Source organism: Nyctibius grandis, chromosome 1, assembly GCF_013368605.1.
Source record: "Nyctibius grandis isolate bNycGra1 chromosome 1, bNycGra1.pri, whole genome shotgun sequence".
NCBI lineage: Eukaryota > Metazoa > Chordata > Aves > Nyctibiiformes > Nyctibiidae > Nyctibius > Nyctibius grandis.
Genome location: NC_090658.1, coordinates 63,961,870 through 63,989,282, shown reverse-complemented (window position 1 = coordinate 63,989,282; position 27,413 = coordinate 63,961,870). Strand labels below are relative to the sequence as shown.

Genomic DNA, 27,413 nt, shown 5'->3' with positions numbered 1-27,413 from the left:
GTGAGGCTTTTTGCTCCTTAACCCGCCCCCCAAACACGAGACTGCATTATTTTGACACCCTCTCCCCCCCTCCTTTTATTCCTGCGCCTTCAGGTGACATTTCCCAGCTGTTCCCCGGTGTTTGGACATTCACACCGCCCGGGATGCGGAGGCAGGAGCCCAGCCCCGACCGCACGGGCCGGGGCTCCGGCGAGAAGCGCGCACGGAGACCGCCGACACCCGCCGGGCCCCGAGCCGCCGTCCGCCTCCCCTGCTCGCCCGTCCCCCCCCACCCCGCCGCCCTACCGCCGGGGCGCGGTACGGCCCACGGCCGCAGCCTCCCGGAGCGGCCGCCCGCCCCGCCCCGGCTGCGGGAGGGCCAGCTCCGGCTCCGGTTCCCGCTCCGGCTCCCGGCAGCGGGGCGCGCTCTGCCTGCTCCCGGCAGGCGCTGCCGCCCTCCTGCCCCCGTGTCACCGGCGGCGGCCCCTCGCCCCATGCCGGCAGGAGCGGGGCTTTCCCTCTCCCGATAAGCCCCTCCCGCTCCGCCCGCCCGGCTCAGCCCCAGCCCCCCCGAACGCGCTCCGCTTCCCGCTGCCGCCAGCGCCCGCGCCTGCTCCGGGAAGAAGCGGGGCGGCGGCGGCCGGCCGAGCGGGACACGCCTTTCGCCCTCGCCGTCCCGGCCCCTGCGGGCCCCACCGCCCACCGCGGGCGCGGCGCAGCGCAGCGCGGCCGCCGCGGCCCCGCCATGAGCCGGAGGTAGCGGCGGCGGCGCCTTCCGCAGCCGCTGCCGCCCGCCCGCCCCGCCGCGGCGGCGGCCGGGCCCGCGATGCCGAACCAGAAGGGCGGCAAGGGCAAGAAGAACAAGCGCGCCAACAGCAGCGGCGACGAGCAGGAGAACGGGGCGGCGGCGGGCGGCGGAGCCGCAGCGGCGGCGGGCGGCGGCGCCGCGGCTGGTGGCGGAGCCGGAGCGGCGGCGGCGGGCGGTGGCAGCGGGGCGGGCGGCGGAGCGGGCGGCGCGGCGGCCGCCGGCGGCGCGGCGCCCGGAGACGTCAAGAGCGGTGAGCAGCGGGCCGGGCCCTGCGGCCTCCCGCGGCCCGCCGTGGCGCAGGCGGTGGCTGGGGGGCGTGTGGGCGGCGCGGGGGGCCCGGCGGGGCGGGGGAGCGCCCGGCGAGAGGGGACGTGCGGGCGTACGCCAGCGGACGGCGGCGGGGCCGGGGGAGGAGAGGGGCGGGCCCCGGCTGCCGGCGGGGGCAGGGGCGAGCCCCGCGGGGCGCCGCCCGGGCCCCTGCGCGGCCGCTGCCGCCGTCGGGATCTCCCCGAAATGCGCGGCGGGGCGGGGGGCTGCTCGCCGGGGTGTCCCCGCCCGGTGACCCGCCGGAGCGCGGAGGCCTCGGCGGCGGCGGCGGTGCTGAAAGCGGCGCGGGCGGCGGGAGCCTGCCTGCCCCAAGGCGCCCGGCGGCCGTGGCTGCGGGTGGGCAGGAGGGGAGGGGGGCGGCCCGCTCGGGAGCGCGGTCAGCGGGGCAGAGCGCATCCCCGGCGGCGGGCGAGAGGCGCAGCGCCCGCGGGCTCCGGCCTCGTCCCGGCTTATCCAGTGCGGAGTTGAAAAATTCCGACTTTTATTTCAGCACAATTAAAAATGGAGTCCTGCTTTCGGTCCGCGTTATTTGTCGTTTTGCAGCGGTTGGGATTGTCAGGGTAATGTACTCACTTTTCATCGACCATTTTATGTTGCCTTTTGTGGGTGGGTTGGTATTTGCTTTGGAGCAATTTTGGTAGGGTGCCTTCTTGCAGAAACTTGCATTGCTATCCACGTTTGGAGATAGTCTTGCTGCGGAATGATATTTGAGGCTAAAACTAAAGGTAGGCTAGGATTTTATTACACTTTTTTGCTAAGCCAGAAAACACCCACACCGTAGGTCTGCTGCTAGGTCTACAAACTGAGTCGCAGAGTCCCTGCTCTTGGCTTTTTTCCCCCTCTCAAGTTGGACTTCAGGTTTTTACTCTCCATGCTTTGGAAAAAGTGGGAGGATAGCAACAACCGGTTTTATACTTTGTGGCGGTAGTTTTGCCTGGCTGCTGTCAGCCAAAGGTAGTTCCAAGAATCTTACTTCAGTTTTCAAGATGTCTGGTTCTCGTATATTATTTAATGGAAACTTTTCGTTAGAAGTATTAACAATTAATTACGAATCACTTTAGCTCACAAGGTCTTTGCCAGACTGCTTTTATAAGAGTATTACTTACTCCAGAGAATTGTGGAGAATGCTTAGAATTTCCTTTTTAGGTGTTTTTTTTTTTTTTAACTATTTGTTCTAAGTGAGCGAACAAGGGGGGAAAAAAGAAAAATTAGCCGGATTTAGAGAATTTCTAGAGCATTTTTATCATGACTTCAGTCTGGTGATGTAATATGTGCGACATCTGCTTTGCAGGTGGTGTCTCATAGATGACACTGTTGGCTTGTATTTAGTTTTTGAGGTGGAGAGAAAGTTTTCCAAATTTTTTCGCTCAAGCATAAGTGAAAGCAGAGGAGTGTTTCTGGTGTGGCTCTTTTGCATAGGGATAACGAAGCGTTGTTCCTTGGGCAGGTGCCACTGAAGGTGATGCCAGTGGAACACTGGTAGCGGTACAGCTTGCTAGCTGGATGGGTTGTCAGTCTTCTTCAGCTGTAAGACTGTGTATCTCAGCTACCTTACGTATCCTTCCTCTGTGCTGGCCAGCTTCCTCAGAAGTTGAGGCTGCCTTTCCAAGAGCTAACCTGAGATGCTCCTTTATTCTCTCCCTCCCTGATTCCATGTGACTTCAGTGGTCAGAAACATCCTCAACACTTTTGTCAGTTCCTCCTCTCCCCCTTTTTTTTTTCCTTTCACAACACAGGTACAACATTGGCTTCGGCATTTGCTGTGAGTGCCTGGTCAGCACACCTGATCTTTGACTTGACAGGATCATTGCATCTAGTCACATCTTTCATTTCAGATAATCATAAAGGCTGGAGGAGTAGATGTGGTTGCTAGCTTTGTTTTACGTTGACTGCTGCCTCAGGAAACTTCCTGAGCTCGAAGTTTTGTAAATTGTGTTCTCACTGATAAGTCCAAAGCTTTCAACAGTTTTCGTTCAGGACATGAAAGGAGAAACTGCCCCTGTTGTGCTGCAGCGCTAGGAATCTGGCTGTCATGTGCAAGGAAAAGATTAGATGGTGATAATGGATTCCCCCAAGTCTTCCAAACGGATGAATCTGAAATGAAGCTATGTAGTACAGACAGGGCCTTGGAGGCAAGGGTCCCATTACTAGGCTCAAGATGTTTGTAAGAGGCCGTGCATTTATGGTTAATTGATCACTAAGCAGTTTATGGAGGACGCAGCCTGCTGCAGTGAGTTGTGAGGTTAACAGAGTTCTGCTGTACACAGTCAACTCTCGATTATTCATGGGAGATTATCTGGGTTGCGGATTAAGTGTGCTGGGTGCAGGGGAGGTCTTTGCCCTGCTGCTTTTGGACTGTGCAGCTGCATGCTGTGACTCGTGCTGCCCAGGCTCGACAGTCCTCTGGGTCCCTTGTCCCCTGGGCTTGCTCTTCTCTCCTGCATCGTCACTGTATGTTGTTCTAGAGTAATTTGCATGTGTGTGGTATTATCGCTGTCCTACCCTGGAAAAGCAGTGGATGATCAGAGACAGAAGTACGCAGATCAAGACAGAAGTATGCAGAGATGAAAGCGGCAGACTTACTTAATAATTGCAAAGTTAAGATTGTCTGTGCAAACCTTGGCTTTGCATCATGATGTCAGTATGACAGCCCAATTGCGCAGTCCCATCAGGACCGTGCTTCATTCAGGGAAGGGATAGTGGTTCAGACATATTTTTTTTTTTTAAGTCCTCACAGTTCATTATGTGATCTGTACATCGTTTCTGCCCCGCATCCACATGCCATAATGAAACAGAATTTTTAATTTCCTCTGGGCTTCTCTGTGCAGCTCTGACCATGTAATACAGAACTGCCATTATAGCACCCCTTTACAGGGGAAAGATGTTGTTCCCTTTTACATTTTGACAAATTTAGCTTCAATCCCTGCACAATCTCCTCTCAAAGTGCCAGTCAATTTTTGGCATCATGATTGAGAAATGTAGGCTGATTTTTGCCTTGCCCCAAGAGTGCATCTGTTTATGCTTTTATTGGTGGTGTTTTAACGTGTCCGTGTTCAGAGCTCAAACTGCGATCGAAGGCTTCTCAACTCCCACGTCTGGCTGTGGGAATCAGGAAGGTGGAGAGCCTAACCACTGACCAGATGTGATGGCTCTTCTCCATCTTGCACTGTTAACTTTTCAGCGGGTATTGGGATGATGCTGACAAGGAGGATTCATGCTCTGTAGCTGTGCCTTCCTTTCCTATCTCTTCCATCAGACCAAGCAGGAATTCTGTATATGCTAGGCTAATCTTTCTTGACCAAAGTGCATCCATTTTCTGCATTGAATGAAGCACAAGTCACGGGGGATGGGGGATGGACTAATTTTAACAGTATCGCGGTGCACAGGGAAATTGAAATTTGATGTCACAGCCTTATTTCTTAGGTTCCTTGTCTTCAGAGTGGTTGAATGATATTCCTAATAAATTGATAGTTTTCTAGCTAATTTTCTGGGTTACTTTTCTTAACCAAACTAGAAAATATGAGCTGTCATCATGTAAAATTATTCCAGCAGCTCCATGGGACTGTGCACTTACTTACCCCACTGATTTCAGCCCTGTGGATTACCAGTGTTCCCAACGGCAATAATTGGTTACCTTCACCTGCAGGCATAAGCAAGAGTGGGGAGGCAAGATATTTTACAGATACTTTGCCCTGAGCAGCAGAAGAGGAAGATTTGCAGGGTTTACTTCAGATCTGAGGGCTCTGGGTAGCAAATTCTTTCTCCGTTTCTGCATTGCTGAGCCTGGGTGCTTTTACACCATCAGCTCCAGCCATTTTATCCTTTTATCCTATAAACTTCTCGCTCTGGTCTCCACATATAGTTTTTTCTGACCCTACAATTCTTTCTTCCATCTGTCTTCTTTGCCTTGTTTCCATTCCATTGTCCAATAGACCCAAGTCCTCTTCCTCCTCTTGATGGTCGCTATCTTAGCATCTTGCTGCTATGTCCCCTTGTCACTCTAGGCTCTCCAGTGTTGGTGCTGTGAGAAGATGAGAGAAAAGGAGAAGCTGGCTCTCTGTATGTGTGCTTTTCACCTTTAACGTGGGGTTCATTATAGCCAGCTAAATTCAAGAAAAAAAATACGACATAGCTGTCTCTAAAACACCATCTTACGGTGTATTTGCGATCTGTTTTAAGACCATACCTTTTCCCCTGTGGCGTAGGTGAGCCCTTGAACTGCTGAAGTGGCAGAGCTGGTGCGTTGGTGGGTTGTCAGGTGGAGTTGCCGGAGGTCAGATGTGTGCAGGATCCCCAGGCATGAGTGTCCTTCAGGGGAAAAAGGGCTGTGGCGAGCTGGTGGAGGTGGGTGCTGTAGGTCTCACAGGAGCATGGTTTCCCAGGGGTGGAGTTCCTGCTGTGGCAGACGAGGGGTTGTGCGAGCGGTGCCCGCCGTGCTGGCTGGGCTCTGAACTTGTCTGTAGTTACCTGGCTTTAAAATGGCTTTTGCATGCTCTTACCTGGGTTTCACAAATTTGTAAGACTGATTTACTTTCAAATAAAAATGCTAATGTAGCACAAATGTATGAAGAAGAAAATCATTCAGCGCCACAGTGACTAACGTGTTGAAAGCTGTGACTGGCCAACAATTAAGATTTTTTTTAAAAAAAAAAAAAAAGATTATATCCTAGAGGTGGGATAGTTGAAGAGGGCCAGAAAATTTGACAGTGCAATATTTAATTTAAAAATGTATTTTTAGAGCATGAATTGCTGTAGCATGGATTAATATTTGCTGTCAGATGTTCCCTGCTGCATATAACATCCAGTTTGGCACTCTAGTGATGTTCCGTATTGTCACCTTCTCATTACTTAGCTTGAGAGAGTCCCGTTGGTATCAGTGAGACCACCTGGAAAATTAAGTTTCTATTCTGTTGCAGTGACTGCAAAATTTAATACCTATTAATTTTCTAAGGGGAAACTATTTTGCTTCATAATTCCATTGAGTTCTTCTAACTGCAGAAATCAATTGAATGCAAATTTCACTGTTTCTATCAATGCAAATCGGGTTCGAAGGGACTTTCATATTCATTTTAGGATTTTTAAAACTATACAATTACATGCTTTTGTAGCAAATGCAATTCATGTTCTGCAAATCTTTGCAAATGGAATCATGTCTATGGTATTACTGAATAAAATAAATAGTATCCTTTCATGCAAGCAAATACACACCCACTTAATTTTTTTAACAGTTACTTGCTATCAGAACGGTTATCGGTGCCTTGACAGCATTCTGTGTTCATGTGATTAGTCATTTGCTCAAGTGTAGCACCTGCATGAGTAAGGGTTAGGCTTGATGTTTGTTAGGTTTCATATGAGGAAGTACATTTTTTGAACTGATTGCTTTACTTTGTCTGTGCTCATCCCGTATCTTCCTCCCAGTCATCGAACAAGTAGTGACAAAATGATTTCTAGTCCTTGGAGACATTTGTAAGTTTTCTTCAGCCTCACTTACAGCCTTGCATATTGAGACATCCTTTGATATTAAAGTACTGTGATGACTGGCAGATGTCCATCCTTCTCTGCTTTTCTTCCTGCAGCGTTAGTGAGGGAAAATAATAGAGGTAAACCTTGCATCCAGCTCAGGGTAAAATACTCCAGCGAATCTTCAAGGTGTCTAAATTACAACAGCGTTAGTAGGGCATAGGTTTTCTTTAAACAGTTGTGATAGAAACTCAAATAGTTTCAAAGAGGCCTCTTGAAGCAGTAATCTAGTCACTGGAGTGGGTAATTCTGTTTTGAAAGCTTGCGGGATTTGGAGTGGAGCACTGGCATTTCCTGGTAGACTTTAGTGACATTTATCTTGAGAGCATTCACTTTAACCTTTATCTCTTTCTCTCTGTCTCTCCTGCAATGGTAGAGTCTGTCAGTCCTCCTTCCAGGGCTTGAGAGGGACATTGCCATTGTTCCTGTCTTGAATGCCTGCTGGGAGAGGAGGTAGCTTCAGTCAGAACCTGACTGTTTAGTGTGCCTGGCACTCCCCGTCTCCACTGCTGTGCTACCGATACCCATTTTGGGAGCACCGCACAGTCGAGGTCTCCGTGTACTGCACAGATGACAAAGATGGCACACGGGCAGGACTGCGTGCCAGCACAGCATTGTGAGGAAGGTGTCTATTGGAGCCAACAGCTCCACACTCAGGAGCTGCTGTCTTGCAGAGATGCTAGGTGCTGCAGCTAGGGTGACTGCATCTCCCCTTTCCCACTGAGTTTCTACCAGCTTCTTTAGCCTTTAGCATGGGAAATAAAAATACTGTCTGTCATGTTGAAACGTGGGAAGGATAGACCAATGACACAAACATCCCTAGACTTGGAATGAAAAGAGGTGCTGATACCGCTTGATTCAACCTTTTCTCCTTCTCTTCCCTTCTTGTGCTTTTGGACTGAGTCTGGTGGGTAGCTCTGAATCTGGGCAAGTCCAGCCTGCGGTGTTTACATCTATGCTTTGGTATTAGGGCATCTGCTGCTTGCCACATTTATCTCTTTATTCCCAGCATGAGTTGGAGTTTGCCACTGAAAACTTGCTAGGGCAGGTGCATTAGAGTCTGCTTTAGTTATTAGGATGTCTGTTTCTTGAGGCACCAGGGCTGGTCTTCTGTAACATTGTGAGGTATTAAAAGCTATTAGAAGGCTACAGTGAGAGAATTTAACGGTGGAAATGCTTTTCTGTGAGGACGATTCATTTGTGGACAAAGCAACAGCCAATGTTCGAAACATGTTGATGCCCATCAGTCTTGAGATAGTCACTAATCTCTGCATTCACCGGCATAGAGGTCACCAGAAAAATCCACCCTGTGCTGAGGAATGTCAGGAGCCTTCCTGGCCCGGGCTGATTGCTTGTGGCACGGAGGACTGATTGTCGCCTGACCTGGTTAAGCCAATTCAGAATTCACTCGGGAGTATCAGGAGTTTATTGTCATTAGTTGTCCTGGTGCTGACACAGGTATAGGCTCAGACCTGTTCTCTTTGGTGTGGTGAACTGGTGATATTTTCAGTTGGACTGAGGGTATTACAGCACAAGCCAGGGCGAGATTTCTTGTATGCAGAAAGGGTCGGTACATCCTAAGCAAAAGCTAAAGCTGGTGATTGAGTTGTTCTCTGTGTTTGGACGACACGTATTTAATGGAAAGAAGTTGGCTAAGTTGGCTAGATGATAACTGTACAGATTATGGTGACTTCTACAAGACCGCGTGAATTCTCATGATGGATTTCAGCAGCGTAGGCAGTTGGTCCAGCTTGGAGCACAGATGGCTGTGTAAGTAAACTGCAAAGCTACTGTGCACATGTAAGTGCCTATCCTCCTTAGTTTGTACAGTTTTCCTCTTGACTTTCTGACTTACTTTGGTGAGGTGATGGCTGATCTGGGAGTGGGTGGTTGAGTAAGAGCTACAGATAACTGACTCACGTGCTAAATTGCTGATTTCATAAACAGGCAGTAGCTCTGACTGTGCTGTAAGTTAGAAGGTGTTAACATGGCAGGTATGAGTTAAGCTTTCATGATTTCCAAGGCATCTTCCTGCTGCTGTGTAGTTGCTAGGTCTTTCTTGTTTTTTGTTTGGGGTTTTTTTTTTTTTGTGAAGGGACTCCCTTGGAGGCCAAGCATGAAGTCAGCGTAAGTGAAGTCTATGGAGATGGTTCTAGCGCATACTGAGCTCTCCAGGAGCCCTGTCATCTGAATTCCTGGGTGAACTAGAGTTTAGCAGCTCCAAATTACCTGAAATCTTTTCCAGGGGAGGGTGATCGCTTCATATGGCTACTCACATAATAGAACTAGTGACATCTTGCACGTGGGGTAAGCATGCCAAGGAGAGCCAGGCTGCTTACAGCTTTGTGCACTTTAAGTCCCTCTGAGCATAAATATTGGCTGCAGCTACTTGGTCCTTGGGCGTAGGATTGAGCTCCAAATTGGCACGTAAATGTCAATATGTAGGTGCTTACGTGTGGAAAGCTATCAGCCAGACTCCCATTGCGATGAGGCCTTGTCTGGAGTCAGTGGCTCTCCGACGGTGATTCAGGTGTGTCTGTGCTGGGTGTTACATCAGCCTGAGCTCTTGTCCATTGCTCACTGAAGATGGACTGCTGGCGTTGGCTTCGCTTTCCAAGAATGTAAGAGGGAGTCTTGTGACACAGAGGAAAGCCTGTGTTTTGGGTGGCTTACCAGGTACTGCTCTCTTGTTTTTTCCCCTCTCTCCTGGAGAATGACTGGAAACTTTCATCTTGATCAGTATGCAAAGATTGCTTAAGAAGTTTTGGAGAGACATCAGTCATCATCAGTGAGTGTTATCAACATAAGCCACGAGCTGAGCTGTTTTGAAAGACTTCTCTTACTGTTTGTCGGCTGTTATTTGTTGTTGTTTCTGCTCTGAAGATCCAAGCCTGCCTTTTGGATCCACTTGTGAAACATTTTTTCCCATTGCATTCAGGCTCTTAGGAAGGTGACTGATCATTTCTCTATTGCTGTATTATTTGTACTGTTTTACCAGTTGTGCATATGGCAATACCATTTTGTCACATCTAGGTAGTCCGTTGATTTATTAGATTGTATTCCAAGTTTCACCAAAGCAAACACGTTGGACAAGTAATACAAGTTTTCCGTTCAGTCTGTTTTGTTGTTGTGGTGGTGGTTTATTTTCTACAGCTGCATTACAGTATTAGCACAATAATATGGTATTACTTCAATTAAAATAAAGCTACGCTGATGCCAGAGGAACTTCAGAAGATTCATGCAGATGGTTGGTAGGGAGTAGCCATCCACAGAAATGACTCAGCTCTGGTTCAAGCTGTCAGAGTGAACAATTCCTAGCTGTGCAGGGTTGTGAAGAGAGCACTGTTCATGGGAAGGCGGTGGTAGAGGTTAAAGCTCTTGATTTGCAAAGTGTGTGTCCCACAGGTACCCTCTCTGGCCTAGGTAATGTGCTGGCAAGTAAAGTGTCCTTGGCATAGATGATGAGATACTAGAGTAACAGCAGACTAAAACCAAGCCGTAGTAAGTGTCTTGCAGCAGTTCTAGTGCCAAGACCTTACTTTTTTTTTTTTTTAGACAATTTCTTTTTCCAGATCCATAACAACCTACTGTCGCCTGACACTTGCTTTAAGATGACAGTAGGGCTGCCTCTTCCAACAGCCGCCGTGCTTCTCTCTCCTCTTCCCCCAGCCTCACATATTTAACACCTCCCTTGAGCTTTACCAGCGATTGCAAGTGTGTGCGGTGAGCTGAAACCTACGCCAATGAGTACAGGAAATAATTATCTGTTTCTGTCCACTGACTGAAAAACTCTGGTGCTTCACACAATGGATAATGTGGGAACATGGAGGGGGAAGAGCGAATTTTGCTTTAGGCATCTGCATTGAGGACTTGGAACAAATGAGAGCAGTCACGGAACTGAAGCCGTGGAGTCATTACATTTGGCTTGCTGGGTGCATCTTTGGTTTTATGATGGGTGTGTAAACAGAAGTAAACAACATTCTCCTCCATTTACTTCATCAGAGGGAAGTTCCTCACTCAGCCGTTGTTCTGCTGCTTTCGTCTGGGTCATAAGGGTGGTCTTTATATACCCTCTTTCTTTTTTATTAAAATGTAGCAACTGGTTAACGTGGGTTTTTTGTTGAAGGAGATTTATCTCAACTGTCTGTTTATATTCTGGGCTTTTATTGATGTTTATAAATCTGAATGGAAAAACTGAGAAAAAGTCAAACAGTGTTTTTTGTGTGAAGGGACTCCCTTGGAGGCCAAGCATGAAGTCAGCGTAAGTGAAGTCTATGGAGGTGGTTCTAGCGCATACTGAGCTCTCCAGGAGCCCTGTCATCTGAATTCCTGGGTGAACTAGAGTTTAGCAGCTCCAAATTACCTGAAATCTTTTCTAGGGGAAAGTGATCGCTTCATATGACTACTCATGTAATAGAACTAGTGACATCTTGCACATGGGGTAAGCACTAAACCAGCTTCCTTGCAATCTTCTGTCATGTTGTCATTTTTGAAAGAAAAGTTAATTTTGTGGTAGCTCTGTCAAACATAAAACATAACCTTGTTTAAACAATGAGCTGTCTTTGCTCAAATGTACGTTTGTTTGGAATATTGTATGTTATTTCTGTTTTAGAGGGCATTTATGTGCTGCTCTTTGCACCTCTTTTCAGAATTCCTGATCAAAATTGCTACAGCAGAATATGAGAAAACATTTATTTTTTTATGTGGAAACATAACTTATTGAAAGAAGCAGCATGCAGTTGTAGTTGCAGGTTGACAGCCTGTCTGTTACAGCCGTGCACTTGTGTCTGAACGTCAAAGCCGTTCTGCTACACAAAACTGCACGCTGTCCTGTTCTGTTCTCTTAGGTTGTGAAAACCACTTTGAAGCTGAGAGGTAAAACAAGGGTGCTTTTATTGTATTTAGACATTCTTTCAGAAGGTGCTGCTGGGAGAACGGATGCTGCTCTGATACCTGGTAATCTTTCGTTTCTCCTGAAGTTCAATTTCATAATTTTGGAAACCAGAAATCTGTTAGCTACTTGGAAGTAAATTATATTTAGGTGACAAACAAACAAGCTTGGGGCTGCAGGTGTGGATGGGCAGTTTGGCCGTGTGAATTTCTATTTACTCCCCTTTATTGTCTCTCTTGACAGTAATCGTTGTACTGTTGTTATAAAACATTAAGACGATGATTCTAGCTCTGACTTTTTGAAGAATAATCTCAAAATACATTTCTAATTAATGGGAAATAGAAGGGCTTGATAACAAGAATTTTTAAAGTTTTGTAATTTTGTAATGTGTTTTGTCTCGTTCATAATGATTAAATAACCCAGAGCACTTCCAAGGGTGTGGATTGATGGGAAGAGCTCTTCACATTTGCTAATGTGGCTCCCATACAAAGTGATGTGAATGCTGTCTCTTTCGCTTCTAAGGCATATCTGTTGCTGTGAACTGGGAAAGTTGCACAAAAAATTGCTTTGTTTTCTGTTTCTCATTTATTCTTTATGTAGGAACATGTGGCATGATTATGTTTGGCAGGAGACATGCATGGAGAGAAGTCTGCAAGGGATGTTCAGTTGTGCCCGGTCTGCTTTGTACAGATAGATCTGCTGGAATTTGAAATATTAGGCAGAACCAAATGTTGGCTTGAGGTTTTTATACGCTTTTCAGGTAGTGGAGTTTTCTGCTTTCTTAAATATGGGGATACTACAGAAGTGGTAGGACTTTCTACTGAGACAACTTTCATTAGCCATGCTGGGCTTTTCACTTCTGCTGTGGAAATACTGCAGCAGTTTTATCAAGGCATTCTCCAAATCGGCAGACTTCGTAATAACAAACTGGTGTCAGTGAAAGTTGCTTTTGACTAGCATGGCATTAACCTTGCTGTGGAGCGTGGCAACATGGCAGAGTGACTTGTTGGTGTTCTAGTATTTCCTGTGCTATTGCAGTGACAGTAGTGAAATGTCAGGTGAGTTCCCCGAAGAGGTGAGGAACCAGCTTCTCCTCTTAGCAGTGATGTTTCCAAAGCGATCTCAGTGCCACCGTTTAACAATTCAGTGGAGTCTTTTGCATGGGGAAGGCTCTTGTTTGCTCCGTTGCTTTCTTCCAGCTGCTGTAGACCTGCTTTTGCTATGGTGATTGTGTGACCAGCCAATTGACACTGAGTAGATAGAAGATCAGATGAGGGAATGTCTGAAAGCTTTATAAAAGTTGACAAAGACATCGCTGTCCAAAACTTGAAGCTTTTTCTTGCTCATAGTTATGCTGTGTGAGAAGTTCCTCAGGTAACCTAACATCTGTAAGTTCTCAAGGAGAAGCTGGAGGAGATCCCATTCCACAGTCCTTTCACTGACCAACCAGGGAAAAGGGGAAAAAATCTGTTGAAAGTCACCTTTATAATAACCTCTACACACCCAGTACATGATCATAATCAAATAATTGTGGACATGTTCTGTGGAATACTTGGGCTGTGGTGGTTTTTTCTGTATTTCAGCCACTTATTTTATTAATTTCATTTTTTTGTCCACATAATGAAGAGGCTGTAAACTTCTCAGGGGACTAGAGATCACAGGTTTTTGCATCCAAAACCAAAAACATGTTCAAAGCCTAATCAAGGAAACACTTCTCTTTTTTAGTCAGTTCACTATGCCAGTATTGATGAACAAGCTATAGTCTTTATTCTGAAGTGGAGATCTCTAGACTTTTCTGTATAGTAACTTTCTTGGCTGTCAGCTATAATTATACCTGTGACTGTTAGAACATTTACACTCTGAAACACAGGGGGAGCATAAGTGGATTTTTGGCATGTTCTTTCTGCCTCCTGGCAGTGGTGGAAAGGAATATGTACCAAAATAGATGAATACAGGAAATACATAAATGGGAACTGTTCATATCGGAACCGACAGTGTCTTGCTGCACATCTGACTTCTGATGATTTGCCTTTAATGGTTTCAGTTTATGGAAATTCCGAGATAAATTTTGTGAGATAAATTGCATAAGGATACTATATTCCAAACTATACTTTCAGGCCCTAAATATGATGAAAGAATGACTGACAACGAAGAAACACTTTGTGGAGATGCTTGGTGTGGCATAGTGTGACTTGAATCAAAGTCTAGGAGAATGGGCGGGAGAACTCTCTGAACTGGTAATCTGACAGATTTTGTTTCAGAGCAGATAAGTTATCATTCACTTTTGCTCTTGGCCAGTGGCATTATACTTAGTAAAACACAGTAAAAACTGTGGAGATAAATTAGTATTGCTAGCCAATAAAATTCATGCTTCTCAAAGACATCTCAAAACCTGCATGTTCTTAGTGGGCTTTTCAGAGACCTGAGACAACTAGTAAGAATATAGGTGTCACGTGTATAGAAGGAACTTCCAAAGAGTCCCTAGGGAAAGCCTCTCTTATCTCTGTTCTCTCCTATTTGGTAATTTTTTTTTAATGACTGAACAAGTCCATATTTTGAAATGAAAAAGGCTTTTTTTGCTTTAAGAGAGTGTTTTTGGCAGTGTGCTTTGCTCGCAGTTTATAGGCCAGTCCCTGAAGGAAAGGTGTTGCAGAAAATTCTCCTTGCAACTGTGCTGCTTCTGGCATTTGAAACGGAGGCAGAGAAATGAGGTGAAGGATATGGCATCTTCTAGGGAGCGGCTCAGGAAAATTTTCGTGTGCTCTTTGTGCCCCTCTCTTCTGGGTACATGAGTCTTAAGAGCTACTGTAGTCCTGAATTTGCTGAAGGTAACCTTGAAGATTTTGTTTGTTTTTTATAGCCTTTTAACAAAAACTTGTTGTGAAGGGGCAAAACCACTAGCATGGCAAAGATCTGTTGTTGTAAAGCATCTGATTTGTGTATTGCTGCTGTATGACAGGTGATGATGGGTAGCGTGTCTACTACCGAGATACTGAGTAAAAGTGAACATAGCAGTGTAAAACCGACCATCCCACTGCAAATTGTGTTGTCTTACACGTGCTGGCAGTGACAAGAACAGGATTGAAAGCAATGCAACAGAGTAGTGTTTTTTTTTTGCTGCTTATCAGATAGAAATTTAAGTCCTAAGGAAAAAAAAAACCTGAATCACAGCAGCCTCTCTCCACAAGGCTCACTGTACCTCTGCTGCAAGTCCTGGAGCTGTGGCTGAGACTGGGGAACTGCAGGGAGCCGTTTGCTCTGTTTCACATGGGGTGAGACAGCACTTGACCATGGAAGACCGTGAAGAAGCCTGCCAGTATTTGAATGCAGCGATACAGAGGTTAACAGGCAGCCTGCCAGCCCTGTTGGGGCGGTGGTTTTTGGTGAAGTGGAGGAAGTAGGAAGTCAGAAATACAGAGGAGAAATATTTGTAATACTTGAGTAAGCATCTAAAAACTTCATAATTAGAAACTCTTAAGATCCAGTAGAAACCCCAGCTGAAAACTTCCTGTCCTTTCTGTGCCTCCCAGCTGCAACTGAGCAGCCAGAAATGGGAGTCTGAGGTACTTTGGTGAGGGAGGGGAAAACGTCATTGGTTCATAAGTGCAGAATATTTTTTTGTAGAGCATTTTTGTGTAGAAGCTGATATTGTTGCAGGGAGAGAACTGAAATGAACTGTTCTTTGCTCAAGGATATAGCAAAGGCTGCTACTTTGCTGATAAAAGACCATGTGGCATTCGGGTTTTTTTACTTGTCTGTGTTGCAGAATTATTTGGTTTGTGAAATTTAGGTATCCAGTAGGTCAATGATAGTGGTATAGTCTATATTTGCTTGAGCAATGTAATGAAGGCCCTCCTTTCTGCCCTAGGAACATAAGCTGTTTGTCTTGCTTTTCAAAGTCCCCTGCTTCCTCTTTCTCTCCCTAGATGTTATCTCGTGCTCAGTCCCAAAGAAAAGATCAATTCCTGCCTCTCCCTGTGATAGCAAAGCCAGGTTGTATTGCCTACTTGTTTTTCAAACAAGCATCTCTCTATGTTCTCCCCATGTTGCCTGTCAGGCTTCAAAACAACCCTCCAGAAACACCTACAAATCTTTCTCCTCACTTCCTAAAGCCTTTGCAACAGTATCCACAAACCCTTGAGGAGGGATAATACTTCTGAGGTGCTTTGGCTTTGAATATTAAACAAACTATAATGTCATTTTGTTTCCTTATTCCTTCATTTCCATATCTCCTTTCACGTAGTTAACTTTTTTTGGCGAAGACTGCTTTTTGCCCTGACTCAGAGCTGATATTGTCAGCCCTTCAGTAATATGGTTCATGAGCAAGAGCTCGCGTGCGTGTTTGGCATGGTGTTTAAAGAAGTGGTGCAATAAGTAGGCCATTAAGTTATTAATGTGTCTGTTTTATGTTCCACAGAAGCCCCTTGTGCTACTCCACTGATCTGTAGCTTTGGAAGGCCGGTGGACCTTGAGAAGGATGACTACCAGAAGGTTATATGCAATAATGAGCATTGTCCATACAGCACCTGGATGCACCTTCAGTGCTTCTATGAGTGGGAAAGCAGCATTCTCGTCCAGTTCAATTGCATTGGCAGAGCCAGGAGCTGGAACGAAAAGCAGTGTCGCCAAAACATGTGGACAAAGAAGGGATATGACCTGGCTTTTCGCTTTTGCTCCTGTCGATGTGGGCAGGGTCATTTAAAGAAGGACACTGACTGGTACCAGGTGAAGCGAATGCAGGATGATAAGAAGAAAAAATCAGTGTTGGAGAAGAGCACAGGAAGGTCAATGGCAGAGTCAGGGGAGGAGGCCAAAAAGGGCAGGCTGGCCAACAAGCCACAGAAGGGCTTGAGTCATGACCTCCAGCGAAGGCACTCAATGGACCGGCAGAACTCCCAGGAGAAGGGCATCATGGGCAGCAGCTATGCAGTTCGTTCGCCTTGTGTCTCTCCCGGCCAGTCCCCACCCACTGGCTACTCTATTCTTGCCCCCACGCATTTCAGTGGCCCTCGTTCCTCGCGATACTTAGGAGAGTTTTTGAAGAACGCCATTCACCTGGAGCCCCATAAGAAGAACATGGCCAGCGGGGGCGTGTTCAGGAACGCGCATTTTGATTACGGGGCAGCTGGTTTGCAAGCACATAGGTCAGGACACTTCGATGCCCCTGTGCAGTTTTTGAGAAGGATCGATCTATCTGAGCTGCTTACTCACATCCCCAGGCATAAATTGAATACTTTCCATGTGCGGATGGAAGACGATGCCCAGGTGGGCCAAGGGGAGGACCTTCGGAAGTTTATCCTTGCTGCTCTTAGTGCCAGCCACAGGAACGTTGTAAACTGTGCACTATGCCACAGGGCACTGCCAGTGTTTGAACAGTTTCCGCTGGTGGACGGGACCCTGTTCCTTAGCCCATCAAGACACGATGAGATTGAATATGATGTTCCCTGTCACCTTCAAGGTACAGGTTGTCTGTCAGTCATGCTAGGCTTCATTAAATGATGGAACTGCCTTCTGTGCCCTGTCCCCCCCCATTGTAGATTTTCATCGTGATTCTGCATTTTTAAGCAGTTCTATAAAGCCTGAAGTTGCGTCCAAATTAATCACGTGGATCAGATTGAAACACTTAGGAGGAATTACAAAAAGCAAATGCCGCGTAGAAAGATCTATACCTTGTGTTTGGGTTTACAACTAAGAGATTTCTCATCCGGTTTCTAGGTAGACCACGGGAAGGATTTCCAGCCCCTCTGTTCTGCAGCCTGTGCATGCTGATTTATCTGTTGTGAGCTTTACTCCAAGATATACATCAACCTTTTAAAAAACCCTTTAAATTTAAGCACACTGTGCTGCAGCATGGGTGAAAGTTCTGTTTGTACCACTGGTGAGATGAGGTGCCTCTCATCTGCTTTCAGACTAGAGAATAACACTTGTTTTATAGCAAACTACTTTTTTTTTAATATGGAAAGGACTATAGTCTGGCCTATGTTAACACCGGCCTGGAGAGGTTGGACGTAGTAAAAGGAAGCTTTTGATACGGTGGGTTGAAGCAGCAATGGTGTAGTGGGGGATTTAGACTTATTTCCAAACTCCCGCCTGTTTGGATTGCATCCTGATCACGTCCCAGCTCCGAGCTGAGTTGAGACCAAGCTTGTATTACTTTTCTCCTCCTAGAGAAACAAACGGCTGTGGGCTAGGATGAGCTTCAGCTCTTCCTGAAAGCTGTGCCCCAAACCAAGTGATCAGGGTGGTACACGGCAAAACACGCCTGTCCTGCAGCCTGCTGGCAGCCAGCATGGCTAAAATAAGTCAGAGAAAGTATTTGTAGTTTGGTGTTCAAAACCATAGAATTATACATTGAAAAGGGTGTTTGGAAAGCATTAACGAGAGGTATTTTAACATGTACGTTTCTCTCCTTTCAGTAAAATTTGTAATATCCCATGCATGGTCATAATACGTGTTATGTAACATTCCTTTGCTCAACAAACTTTGTATTTTATATTTTTTTTCTTCCTTAAATCACTGTGCACTAAGTCACTAAGCTGTATTCATGCTAACGTTATTGTTTCTGTCTTGCCTAATGTACTCTAAGGAGAAAAAGTGATAGACAAACATACAAACTAAAAAATCTCCGGGATAAACAGAATATACGTATATGAGATAACAATACTTATTTGCTTTTGTGGGGAGGCGTGCACCATGTGCTTGTGATTTTATCAGTACTAATAGCAGTTTAGTAATAGTGAAACTGGTCACTTGTTAACATTTGCCACTAAGAATGAAACTCTGTGAATTTTTTTAAATTAATTGCTCCTTAACCATTGGACGATACCTCTGAAAAACTTGCTCAGACAAGATGCTGTGAATAATTAATTGTTAAAATTTTTACCTCCTTGTCCTGGGTAAAATGGTTTATTATCAGAAGTATGCTTTGAAATGAAATTAAGCTTGCAAGGTGCTGTTCCAGGGTGTTATTTTCTCTTCAGTACAGAAAATCACTTCTTTTATTTCAGGCATGTTTAAGATATCAGGTGCTTCATTTCCTATATAACAAGGATCCTGAAAATTAAGCGGTGGGGGAATACAGTATTTTAATGTGCGGGAACAGTGCAGAACTTCAGATGGGGAAAATTATTTTATCTTCCTGCACAACACAAAACTTCTGTGCGTGGAATTACTTGAACATCTCCAATCTTGAGTGTTCACTTTAGGAACAGAGTTTATGATATTTGCACTTTAGTCTCACCACATCACATTTTCTAGAGCTGAACATGCCAATGTGGAATAACTCGATTTTTCCCAGCTCATACTAGCAAGTTTATTTTGTATATATATTTTAAGAAGAATCTGTTTTTTCTTCTAATTTTTCTAAAATAGTTGGCTTAAAAAACAAAACAAGTTAAAGAACAAACAATTCGTTTTGAAAGTGTCTGGTATGGACTAATCATAAATTGTTAGCATTTTATTCACTTTTATCTAGAAGAGGTACAAGATGTGTGTGTTCATTAAATTACAGGTTGTGATGTGCTCAGTACTTTGATGCTAAAGAGCATGAACTGCAATCCAAAATAAACATACATATGCAGTCCTGTTTTGTGGCTGATCTGTAACTACACTACTTCTTAGCTTCATCTTACATAGCAGTGCAAAATATGGTGTATTACAGAATTAGCACTCTGTGTCAGCCCTCTTCTAATAGCCAACTATTAAACCACAGATAGATTCAATCACTACAAATTGGGCATAATCTAGATGCTAGATCTTTGTAATTTGTGTAGGGCTCTTTGTTTTGTGTGAAATTTGAATCTTGGATTTTGCATTGGTGAGTTCAATCACATTTATGTAGAGAAAATATTTCATTTTCAAGTCTGAACCACTTGATTTTTATGGGAGTCAATATAACTCAGGTTTTGAAAGTCATTGTGCATACAGAGCCTAAGGTCACGATAGAGCTTGATAGATTTGTAGTTCTGAATGGCATGTTAAATCTGTGTATGTGTAATATAGAATGTTTTTAAATATACTTACTGCTAGTGAATGGTCAGGAAAAAGTACATGAGAGAAAATTGCTCTTCTGGCTGTTGCTTTTTTCCATGAAGAATATTAGGTCCTTTGTTCCCTCTTTGCTGGAAGATTTTGGCAAGTTGTTAAATGAATCTGTACCCAGCTTGCTGATAAGCTTCAGCACTTCTCTACTTCTTCTGTCAGGTGGGGATGAAGCTAGGGCACAATCCGGGTTTTGGAAACGCTGCAGCTGATCAGATAGCTTAACCTGGCATCTGTTCATGCAGCTTCAGCAACTCCTTTTATAAAAGATTTTGCTAAAGTCTACTAGCAAATGGAGGAAAGGAGGGTGGGCAGGGTGATGACTAATTCCTGAGTTTTACATGCATGGAAAATAGCTTCAGTCAAGCCCTATGTACTTCCCATGGAGAAACACTTTTTTTACTTTATCATTCTCCCTATTTAAAAAAAATTGTAGTAAGGTGTGATTTGTATCACCAAAGGGCAGATAACACATTGCAGGAAATGTCTGGTTTAATCATCTGTTCTAGTCTCCTTAAGAAGTGTGTTTCCTGTCCACAGGAAGGCTTATGCACCTCTATGCTGTTTGTGTAGACTGCTTAGAAGGGGTTCACAAAATCATCTGCATTAAGTGCAAGTCCCGATGGGATGGAAGCTGGCATCAGCTGGGAACTATGTATACCTACGACATTCTGGCAGCATCTCCCTGTTGTCAGGTTAGTACCGTATGTAAATGACTCATAAGGTGAATTTTCAACTGATGATAAGTAAAGCCAAGGTTGTGTTTTTCTTCTCCCTTCTCTTCTTCCATCCTTCTTTTCCAGCCTGTACATATGAGTGCAATACAAGGAAGCTGACCAAGTCTCTGTCCCTTTGTCTTAGGAGGCACAAAGGCCTATAGCTAGAAAAAAGCCAGAGCAATGGTCAGTGGTTAATACTTATGTTTTTAAATAAAGCCCATTTAAATGCATTTGCAATTAAATCTGATGCTTAGGATGATCACTAGCAAGTATGTTTGGCATCAGATATAATTCAAGTAATATTTTAATAACAATTGCACATTTTTAGCAGATATAATTCCAGTAGTATTTTAATAACAATTGCACATTTTTTAGCAGATGTTTCATGTATTCAGGTTTCTCTTAGTTGCTTGAATTGTGTTTTATCATAAGATAATTGTAGCAAAAAAGCCAAGGGAATTGAAAGGTCTAAAGAGTCTTTGTGCTTGGAGATTACCCAGCTCTCCTTAATCTTTGCTGCAACTGACTTTGATGATGGTACTCCTCCACAGCCTGAAGCAGCTTAGTTTTCATTAAATGCTCACCTCAGCTATACCTTGGGTGAGAACGATCCAAGGCCTGGGGGTTACTCCAGAGTAGACCTGTGCCTCAGGCAGCAGGGTGGTCAGCATCTGAGAGAACTGTCCATGGGATGGGCAGAGCACTTTTGTTGTGCAGATAGCGCACGGGAAAAGCCCTGGGCGCCATCCATCTGGGAGCGGCTCAGCGGTCCCCTTGGGATGCTGGGGAGCGGGCTGTTGCCTTTGGGCACGCAGGGGTTGTTACTGGGTGAGAGCAGGAGGCTCGCAAAGATACATTCGTTCAAAGTATGATCAATTCATGGTATTGTGTGTGCTTAAGAGCAGTCTAAGAGTTTTGTCAATATGCAAAATGCCGTTTAATTTTAAATTTAACATATTTACCAAAATGTGTTACTCAAAAGACAAGTGGTGGTGCTGCTACTGGATAAAATGACATCGATAACAATTATAACTAAAGACAGAGATATTACCTCCAAATTTAGTGCCTCTTGAGATTGTAACTTTTTTTTTTAAATAGAGACTTTTAAAGATAAAACACTGATGCTGACTTGCTAGCGCTGTAAAAGCCAGCAGATTTAAATCTGAATTGCTTCTGTTGAATGTACCAGACAAGAATTGAGGTCTCATTATACAAGAGCCTTAATTATATGATTAATGGACAGTATGACAGTACATGGTAAGTAATAGAACTGACTATGAAATCATTAGCTGCAGTGACTGTGATTGCCAGATAATACACATTATTGTTTCACCCTGATTGTTACAGATGATTCTGTGCATACAGAGGAATGACATTTAGATATGGTATATAATTTAACTCCGAATTGCCTTGCTAATTTCTGTTTTGAATAATTTCATACCTTATTTCAAAATATTTAATTACACATCACAAATGTGCATGTAGGATAATGAACTGCAGCCACTGTCAGGTTGCTAGCAGCTAGCTGATGTGCTGGACAGTAGCAAGGGGAAAAACAACACTTTGGTTAAGAAAATCATACAAATCCATGCCCTACTAGATTGTATTTCTTAGCATTTCTGCTTTTCAGACAGAGCAGATGGCTGTGGAATTGATTGTTGCTTTTTGAGTCTTGTCTCAACAGTAATAATACTTTAGTAATTTCTTCCCCTTCTCATCCCAGGAAAATTCCTTAAATCAAGATTGCCATAGAAAATAGTTTTTTGTTCTTTTCAGTGAAGAGCTGAAGCTTTCATTAGCACGCTGGGCTGCGAGGTTAGGCTATGATACAGCTCAGGCCCTCACTGCTCATTTGCCACCTTTACTCTTAAACTCCTTTACAGTCTCAAATCTGCTTCTCTTGAGTATTTCAAATGACCTGCTGAGCTTTCACACCACCTGTTGCTTTCTTTATATCAATGGGCTGGGTTTCTCAGCTAGGTTTCTTCTGAAGACTTACTTTTTTTTGCTACTGCTGAACATTAATAGCTTTGTCTGTCCTCACCCTTTAATGATTTCTCATATCCACCTCGTTAATGTTGGTCCTTTCTCGGTTGGATTTGGTAGAATAGTTTGTGTACTTGAAGTGATGTTTAGTTTGTATAACCTGATATGTATTATAAATGTTTCAATAGATACCTAAAGTGATACAATACCATGCCGTGCTGATAAAGTAGATGAAGTTATGGAGTTGTTAAGCCAAAAGATTAAAATGCTGATATATTTAATAGACAGATCATGTTCAAACGTCAACCTAAACGGTTGAATTGCATGGTACAAATGTAAAATTTCTTCACTTCAGGGCTTCATTAATGATTTATTGACACAGCACTTCTTGTGCTGGGGATTGAGGAATTGGTTCAGAGGTTAATCAACACAAAACAATTGTATGTGTATATAAACTTTGAAATTGTCTACCTCCTGTCAGTCAGAGTGGGAGGTAGCTTACTGTCCAGAATTTGGTGGTGGTATTTCATGTGAAAAACATTGTGTACGCCTGCGAGTTACCAGTCTGTGTGGGGAACGTCCTTACCAGCAGATCCCCTTACTGCCAGTTTCCTGACTTACCCCTCTCCTGCTGGGGAGGGCAGAGCAGGGGCCTGCGTGCGATGCTCTCTTTTTCAGAGGTGAGAAGCAGAGGTGAGTTTGGTTATTTCAAAAGGCTTTTTGTTTGTTTATTTGTTTTTTTACAGGCTCGACTGAACTGTAAGCACTGTGGGAAGCCAGTAATAGATGTACGGATTGGCATGCAGTATTTCTCTGAATACAGCAACGTCCAGCAATGTCCTCACTGTGGCAATCTAGACTACCACTTCGTGAAGCCATTTTCTTCATTTAAAGTTTTGGAGGCTTATTGACGAAAGCTTTGCTTTAGTAATAGCTATTTTATGGGTATTTCAACTTTATTACATATCTTTTTATAGGATTCATTCTGTGATGAAATCTAATTTCTTTTCTAACTGAAAGAGCAGCTTCTTTGTCTGTGTACATATTAATATGTATATATACACGTTGTTAAAACCAGAATCCTCCTGATGAGATCTCTGTGAAGGTTGGAGGCAAGCCGATTTAATGGCCTTTGAATATATCCCAAGTGTGGGGTAAAGTCCAGCTACAAATGATTTGGTTTTATTTTTTTGTATAATTGTAATACGGTTTATAGGAAGGGCATGGGGAGACATGCAGGACAAAATATGTCCAGCTGGAAAGTGGGTAATTGTATAGGGTTGTTGTCCCTCCAGCTTGGTGGAAATGGGAAATCATTGGGAAGGAACCATCCTGTTACTGTTGAATTCATTCAGCCTTTTGCATTGGTTCCCATGGGTGCAGGAGCTGGCCCCACGCTGCCGGTCACCTCAGCACGCTTTCTTTCAGATTTCCCGAGATGGTGTAAACTAAGGTATTGTGACAAGTGAATGTAAATGTATGCCAGAAAATGCAATCTTGAAATGAATTATTTTTTTTTGGCATAGTGTCTTCCTGCTGTGTGCATTTGGTGTGCGTTGCCCTCACTGACTGACCATATGGCAATAGTGCTGCTTCCACCAGGGCTGTCATGTGCCCAGCCAGGTCATCTATTCATACCAAAACAAGCTGGAGATCTTAAAATGCTTCATTTAAAGGTGTTTCTTCACAGACGTTTTAGGGAAGGAACAGGCTGAGCTGAATGGGGATGTGTTTGTATGTGTCTGCTGGAGCTGAGGCTTTGCTGCCTACTGTGGACTGGTGTAGAAGGAGGACCATGAAGTGGGATCTCGGCCGTCAGACATGTAAGAGCTGAGAGGTACTGAGTACGAAACATGGCATCAATTTTTAAAACAATTAATTGCTGCACCTTTGTCTTCCAAAATTGCATTAAGTCCAGGATCTAAAAAGTTGGAGACTTTTTAAGACAGCAAACTTAGCGTATTTACTTTCTACATGCCTCTGTGCTGTACATAATAGACTATGCATTAGGCAGTGAATTTGTATCAGAGGGCTTGGCCCTGTAGGCTCTGCAGTTGTTGTTTCTTGGTTCCCGTTTCTCCCTTCCTTAAATAAAAATTTTAAAATAGGTCATTAATCTTTTGCTTGGTTTCTCAAGCCATTTGAGATTTAGGGGAGGGTTTGTTTTTTTTTTCCCCCTTAGTGTATTTATGGAGTGTTTGTCCACTCGAGAGATGTGGGTTTTGTTTCTCTTTACGAGGTGGGATTATTTTTTATTTCTTCTCAAGTTGTTTGTTTTTCCCAAATCTGGATCTTTTTAAAGAGTGTATCTGTTGAAATCATGATCTTGAAAATGGCCCTGATACTCTGCCACCCTGGGAAAGAAAACAAAAAAGTCAGAAGCCAAAAAAGTGTTTTATATGCTGGACTGAGAATTGTGCTTTCTGCTAAGTTAAGAAATTAATGTGCACATAAAACTCGAACTGAACATCCATGTTTCTTTGTGCATAAAAATGCCAAGTTCACAGTTTTATTTCCTGGCTGTCTTCACTGCAGAATTAGCTCCTTTCAGCATTAGCCACTCTTCTAGTAATACTTGAGCTGCACATAGGGCTTATGTTGGCACAGATCACTTACTGCTAACTTGAGTGGTAATGTCCTTAGAAGCCAGCCAACTTGCGTTAATGGTTTTCACATCTGGACTGTCTATCTTGTACAGCTACACTGGTGATCCACTGCTGGTCTGAAAAACGGTGTTAGCAGGCTGTGGTAGCCTTCATCACGGGTGCTCCCCTCCTTCTGTTCTCATTCCTGTACTTGGTTTTGGATCTGGAGCACATCCTTGGGGTTTTGTACAGTTGTTCCCTGTTTGTGACAGTTTTGAGAAAACCTGTTTCCTTGTTAAGGAGAATTATGGGAAGGACTTTGGGGGATTTCTAACACTGTCCTGGTCCGACTACCACAAACCACATAACACCGAGCCCAGTAGCAGTGGGACCGGCACTGTAACCATTGCCCATAGGAGCAGCAGCTTGTCCAGGCACACCTGGGCTGGAAGAAGGTGTCTAGCAGATAAAACCTGATTAGCTGTGCAGTGTAGATGGAAAACAATCAGGTTATAATTTGAACTAACTCCTCAGGGACGATGGGCCCTTCAGCTTTGATGGTGTGTTGAGCAACCTGATGGGGTTAGGATGGCTAACAAGGTTTGGAGTTGCATTGCTGGGCAGAACCAGACCAGATGGACAACGGCTAGACTGTTCCAGTGGCCTGAAATCACACAGCAAAGATAAAGCTCCTGTAATGAAAAAAATGAAAGGATACATCTGTAACTGTACTGTTAGGTCTTGAGTGCTAGTCAATCACGCCATGAGTCTAGGGTGTTGATTCCCACATAGGCTACATGGTGTTGTGTACCCACTTTTTCATGAATTCAGCGAGGGGAGGTGTCACTGTACTATGCACATGGTAGAGAAGTGGGATCGGGAGTCCTTCTAAATACTTGTTCATTTGCTTTCCTTAGAGTAGCTTAATTTATAATTCTATTCTTTAAGTACTTAGATGCCTCTCCAGACATGTATCTATGACAATCGAGAATGAGTAGACATGGGAAAAGGGAATTTGGCCAGGTTTAAAAACACAAGCATATGAAAGGTTGTACAGTATATTCAAGTCAAAACCAAAAATGCAGCAGACTGACAAAGTGGGAAGGGGAAAGCATATTAAAGTCTTAACAGCGACAAGGAGTTATGTACAAATCTATCCAAGAAAACAATTCAGTTCTCCATCAGCTTTTGCTTTTAGTTCTGCTCTTAAGTGAGTCTTACCTACTGCTTGAGGAAATGCCTGTTTTCTTGCAAAACACATCTCTCAACTGGAGGCTAGCAGCACATGTAGCGCTGTAAAAATGACCCTCGATGGAAACCAGCTGAGCTACAGAAAGATTCCTCTGAACTTTCACTCCAAAGTAAATTATCCCTAATTTGCAGAGAATGCTTTCCTGGCTTCTTGCTGGTACTGAAAACTGGTCTTGGGTTACTGCAAAATGCAGTATTTTTTGTAACGTGCGTCAGATTGCAGTCAAGCAGTCAGGCCCACCCTTTGGCCGTGAGAGTTTCAGCTGGGCTTTGCATAAGTACAAAGGCAAAGGTAGGGACCTAATGGCTACTTAGAGGCTAAACTAGATTGCAGTTGATTTGCTGTCCATCTGGACGAGCACTGGAAGTAATCATGACCTTTTAAATGTGTCAAAAGGGAAATTATTTCCCTAGCTAGGGAGCTGCTTGCTTTACTTGTTTGGCTGAAGTTTACTCTTCATTACCTTTCATTTTTCTGATGCTCTGTGTTCTTTTAAATCTGGCCTGTGGTCAGATTAAATTGTGCCTGAAATATGTTTTGTATATGAGAATACAGTCCTCTGGATTTGGAGATTCATTCTACTCTTCTTAAATGCACGATACTCCTTGTGATAGTATTAGGAGTTGCATGTGCAAATGCTTTTCTTTCCAGTAGTTAACTCTGTCTTCCATAGGAGAGGCTTGCATTTAGACTTCATATTTTGGATGTGTAAAAATGAATTCATCCATCAGTACGATGTTCAAAAGTAAATTTTGATAACCATAACTAACACAATGGACAGCTTTCACATGCTGATGTGTAATTTGACATCAACTAAGGTGATCAGCCTGAAATTCTTGTTCTGTCTAATGCTGTAGAGTCATTAAAACTACAGTGTTCTATAGCCAGCCCATAGACTATCCTATAGTCTATTTGCATTAACATCTCCAGTAGTGAGCAGTGTATTAATAACTAATTTAGTTGGGAAAATAGGGAGTATTCCTACAAGGAAGGCATCTAACCCCATTTCTTTCTTTTTTCTTTTTTTTTTTTTTCCCTCCATGTACTCTTCCTTTTGTTGTACCAGGTAACCGAGGACAAACATGTTGTTGTAAGGCCACTGATGAGAAAACCCCTCAAAAATGTACTTGTCCATAAAGGTTTCTTGTTGAGACATTCTTGGATTGCACTTTTGCAGATGGAAGAATATGTACATAGCAAATGAATGTTGATGAAATTAAAATAATTGGTTATGATATCATTTGCCTGTGTTGTTAGAGAATATTTTGTTGTGACTTCTCTGTAATAAAAAGTAATAAATACCAGA

General features: G+C 44.0%; 1 protein-coding gene across 3 annotated transcripts; it reads left to right on the top strand.

The window, feature by feature from the left end:
- Positions 1-780: 780 nt before the first annotated feature.
- Positions 781-27,413, top strand: HECA (hdc homolog, cell cycle regulator). Of its 3 annotated transcripts, none has more exons than XR_011050020.1 (5): positions 781-1,037; positions 15,943-16,983; positions 20,106-20,260; positions 23,017-24,093; positions 27,174-27,413. XR_011050020.1 is itself a non-coding variant. In XM_068422029.1 (4 exons), exons 1-4 carry the CDS (start codon positions 806-808, stop codon positions 23,179-23,181), a joined length of 1,593 nt encoding a protein of 530 aa, XP_068278130.1. In that variant the 5' UTR covers positions 781-805; the 3' UTR covers positions 23,182-27,413. The 3 variants fall into 3 exon arrangements, 1 of the variants encoding a protein (XP_068278130.1); XR_011050015.1 differs by having other exon boundaries at positions 23,017-24,107; XM_068422029.1 differs by having other exon boundaries at positions 23,017-27,413.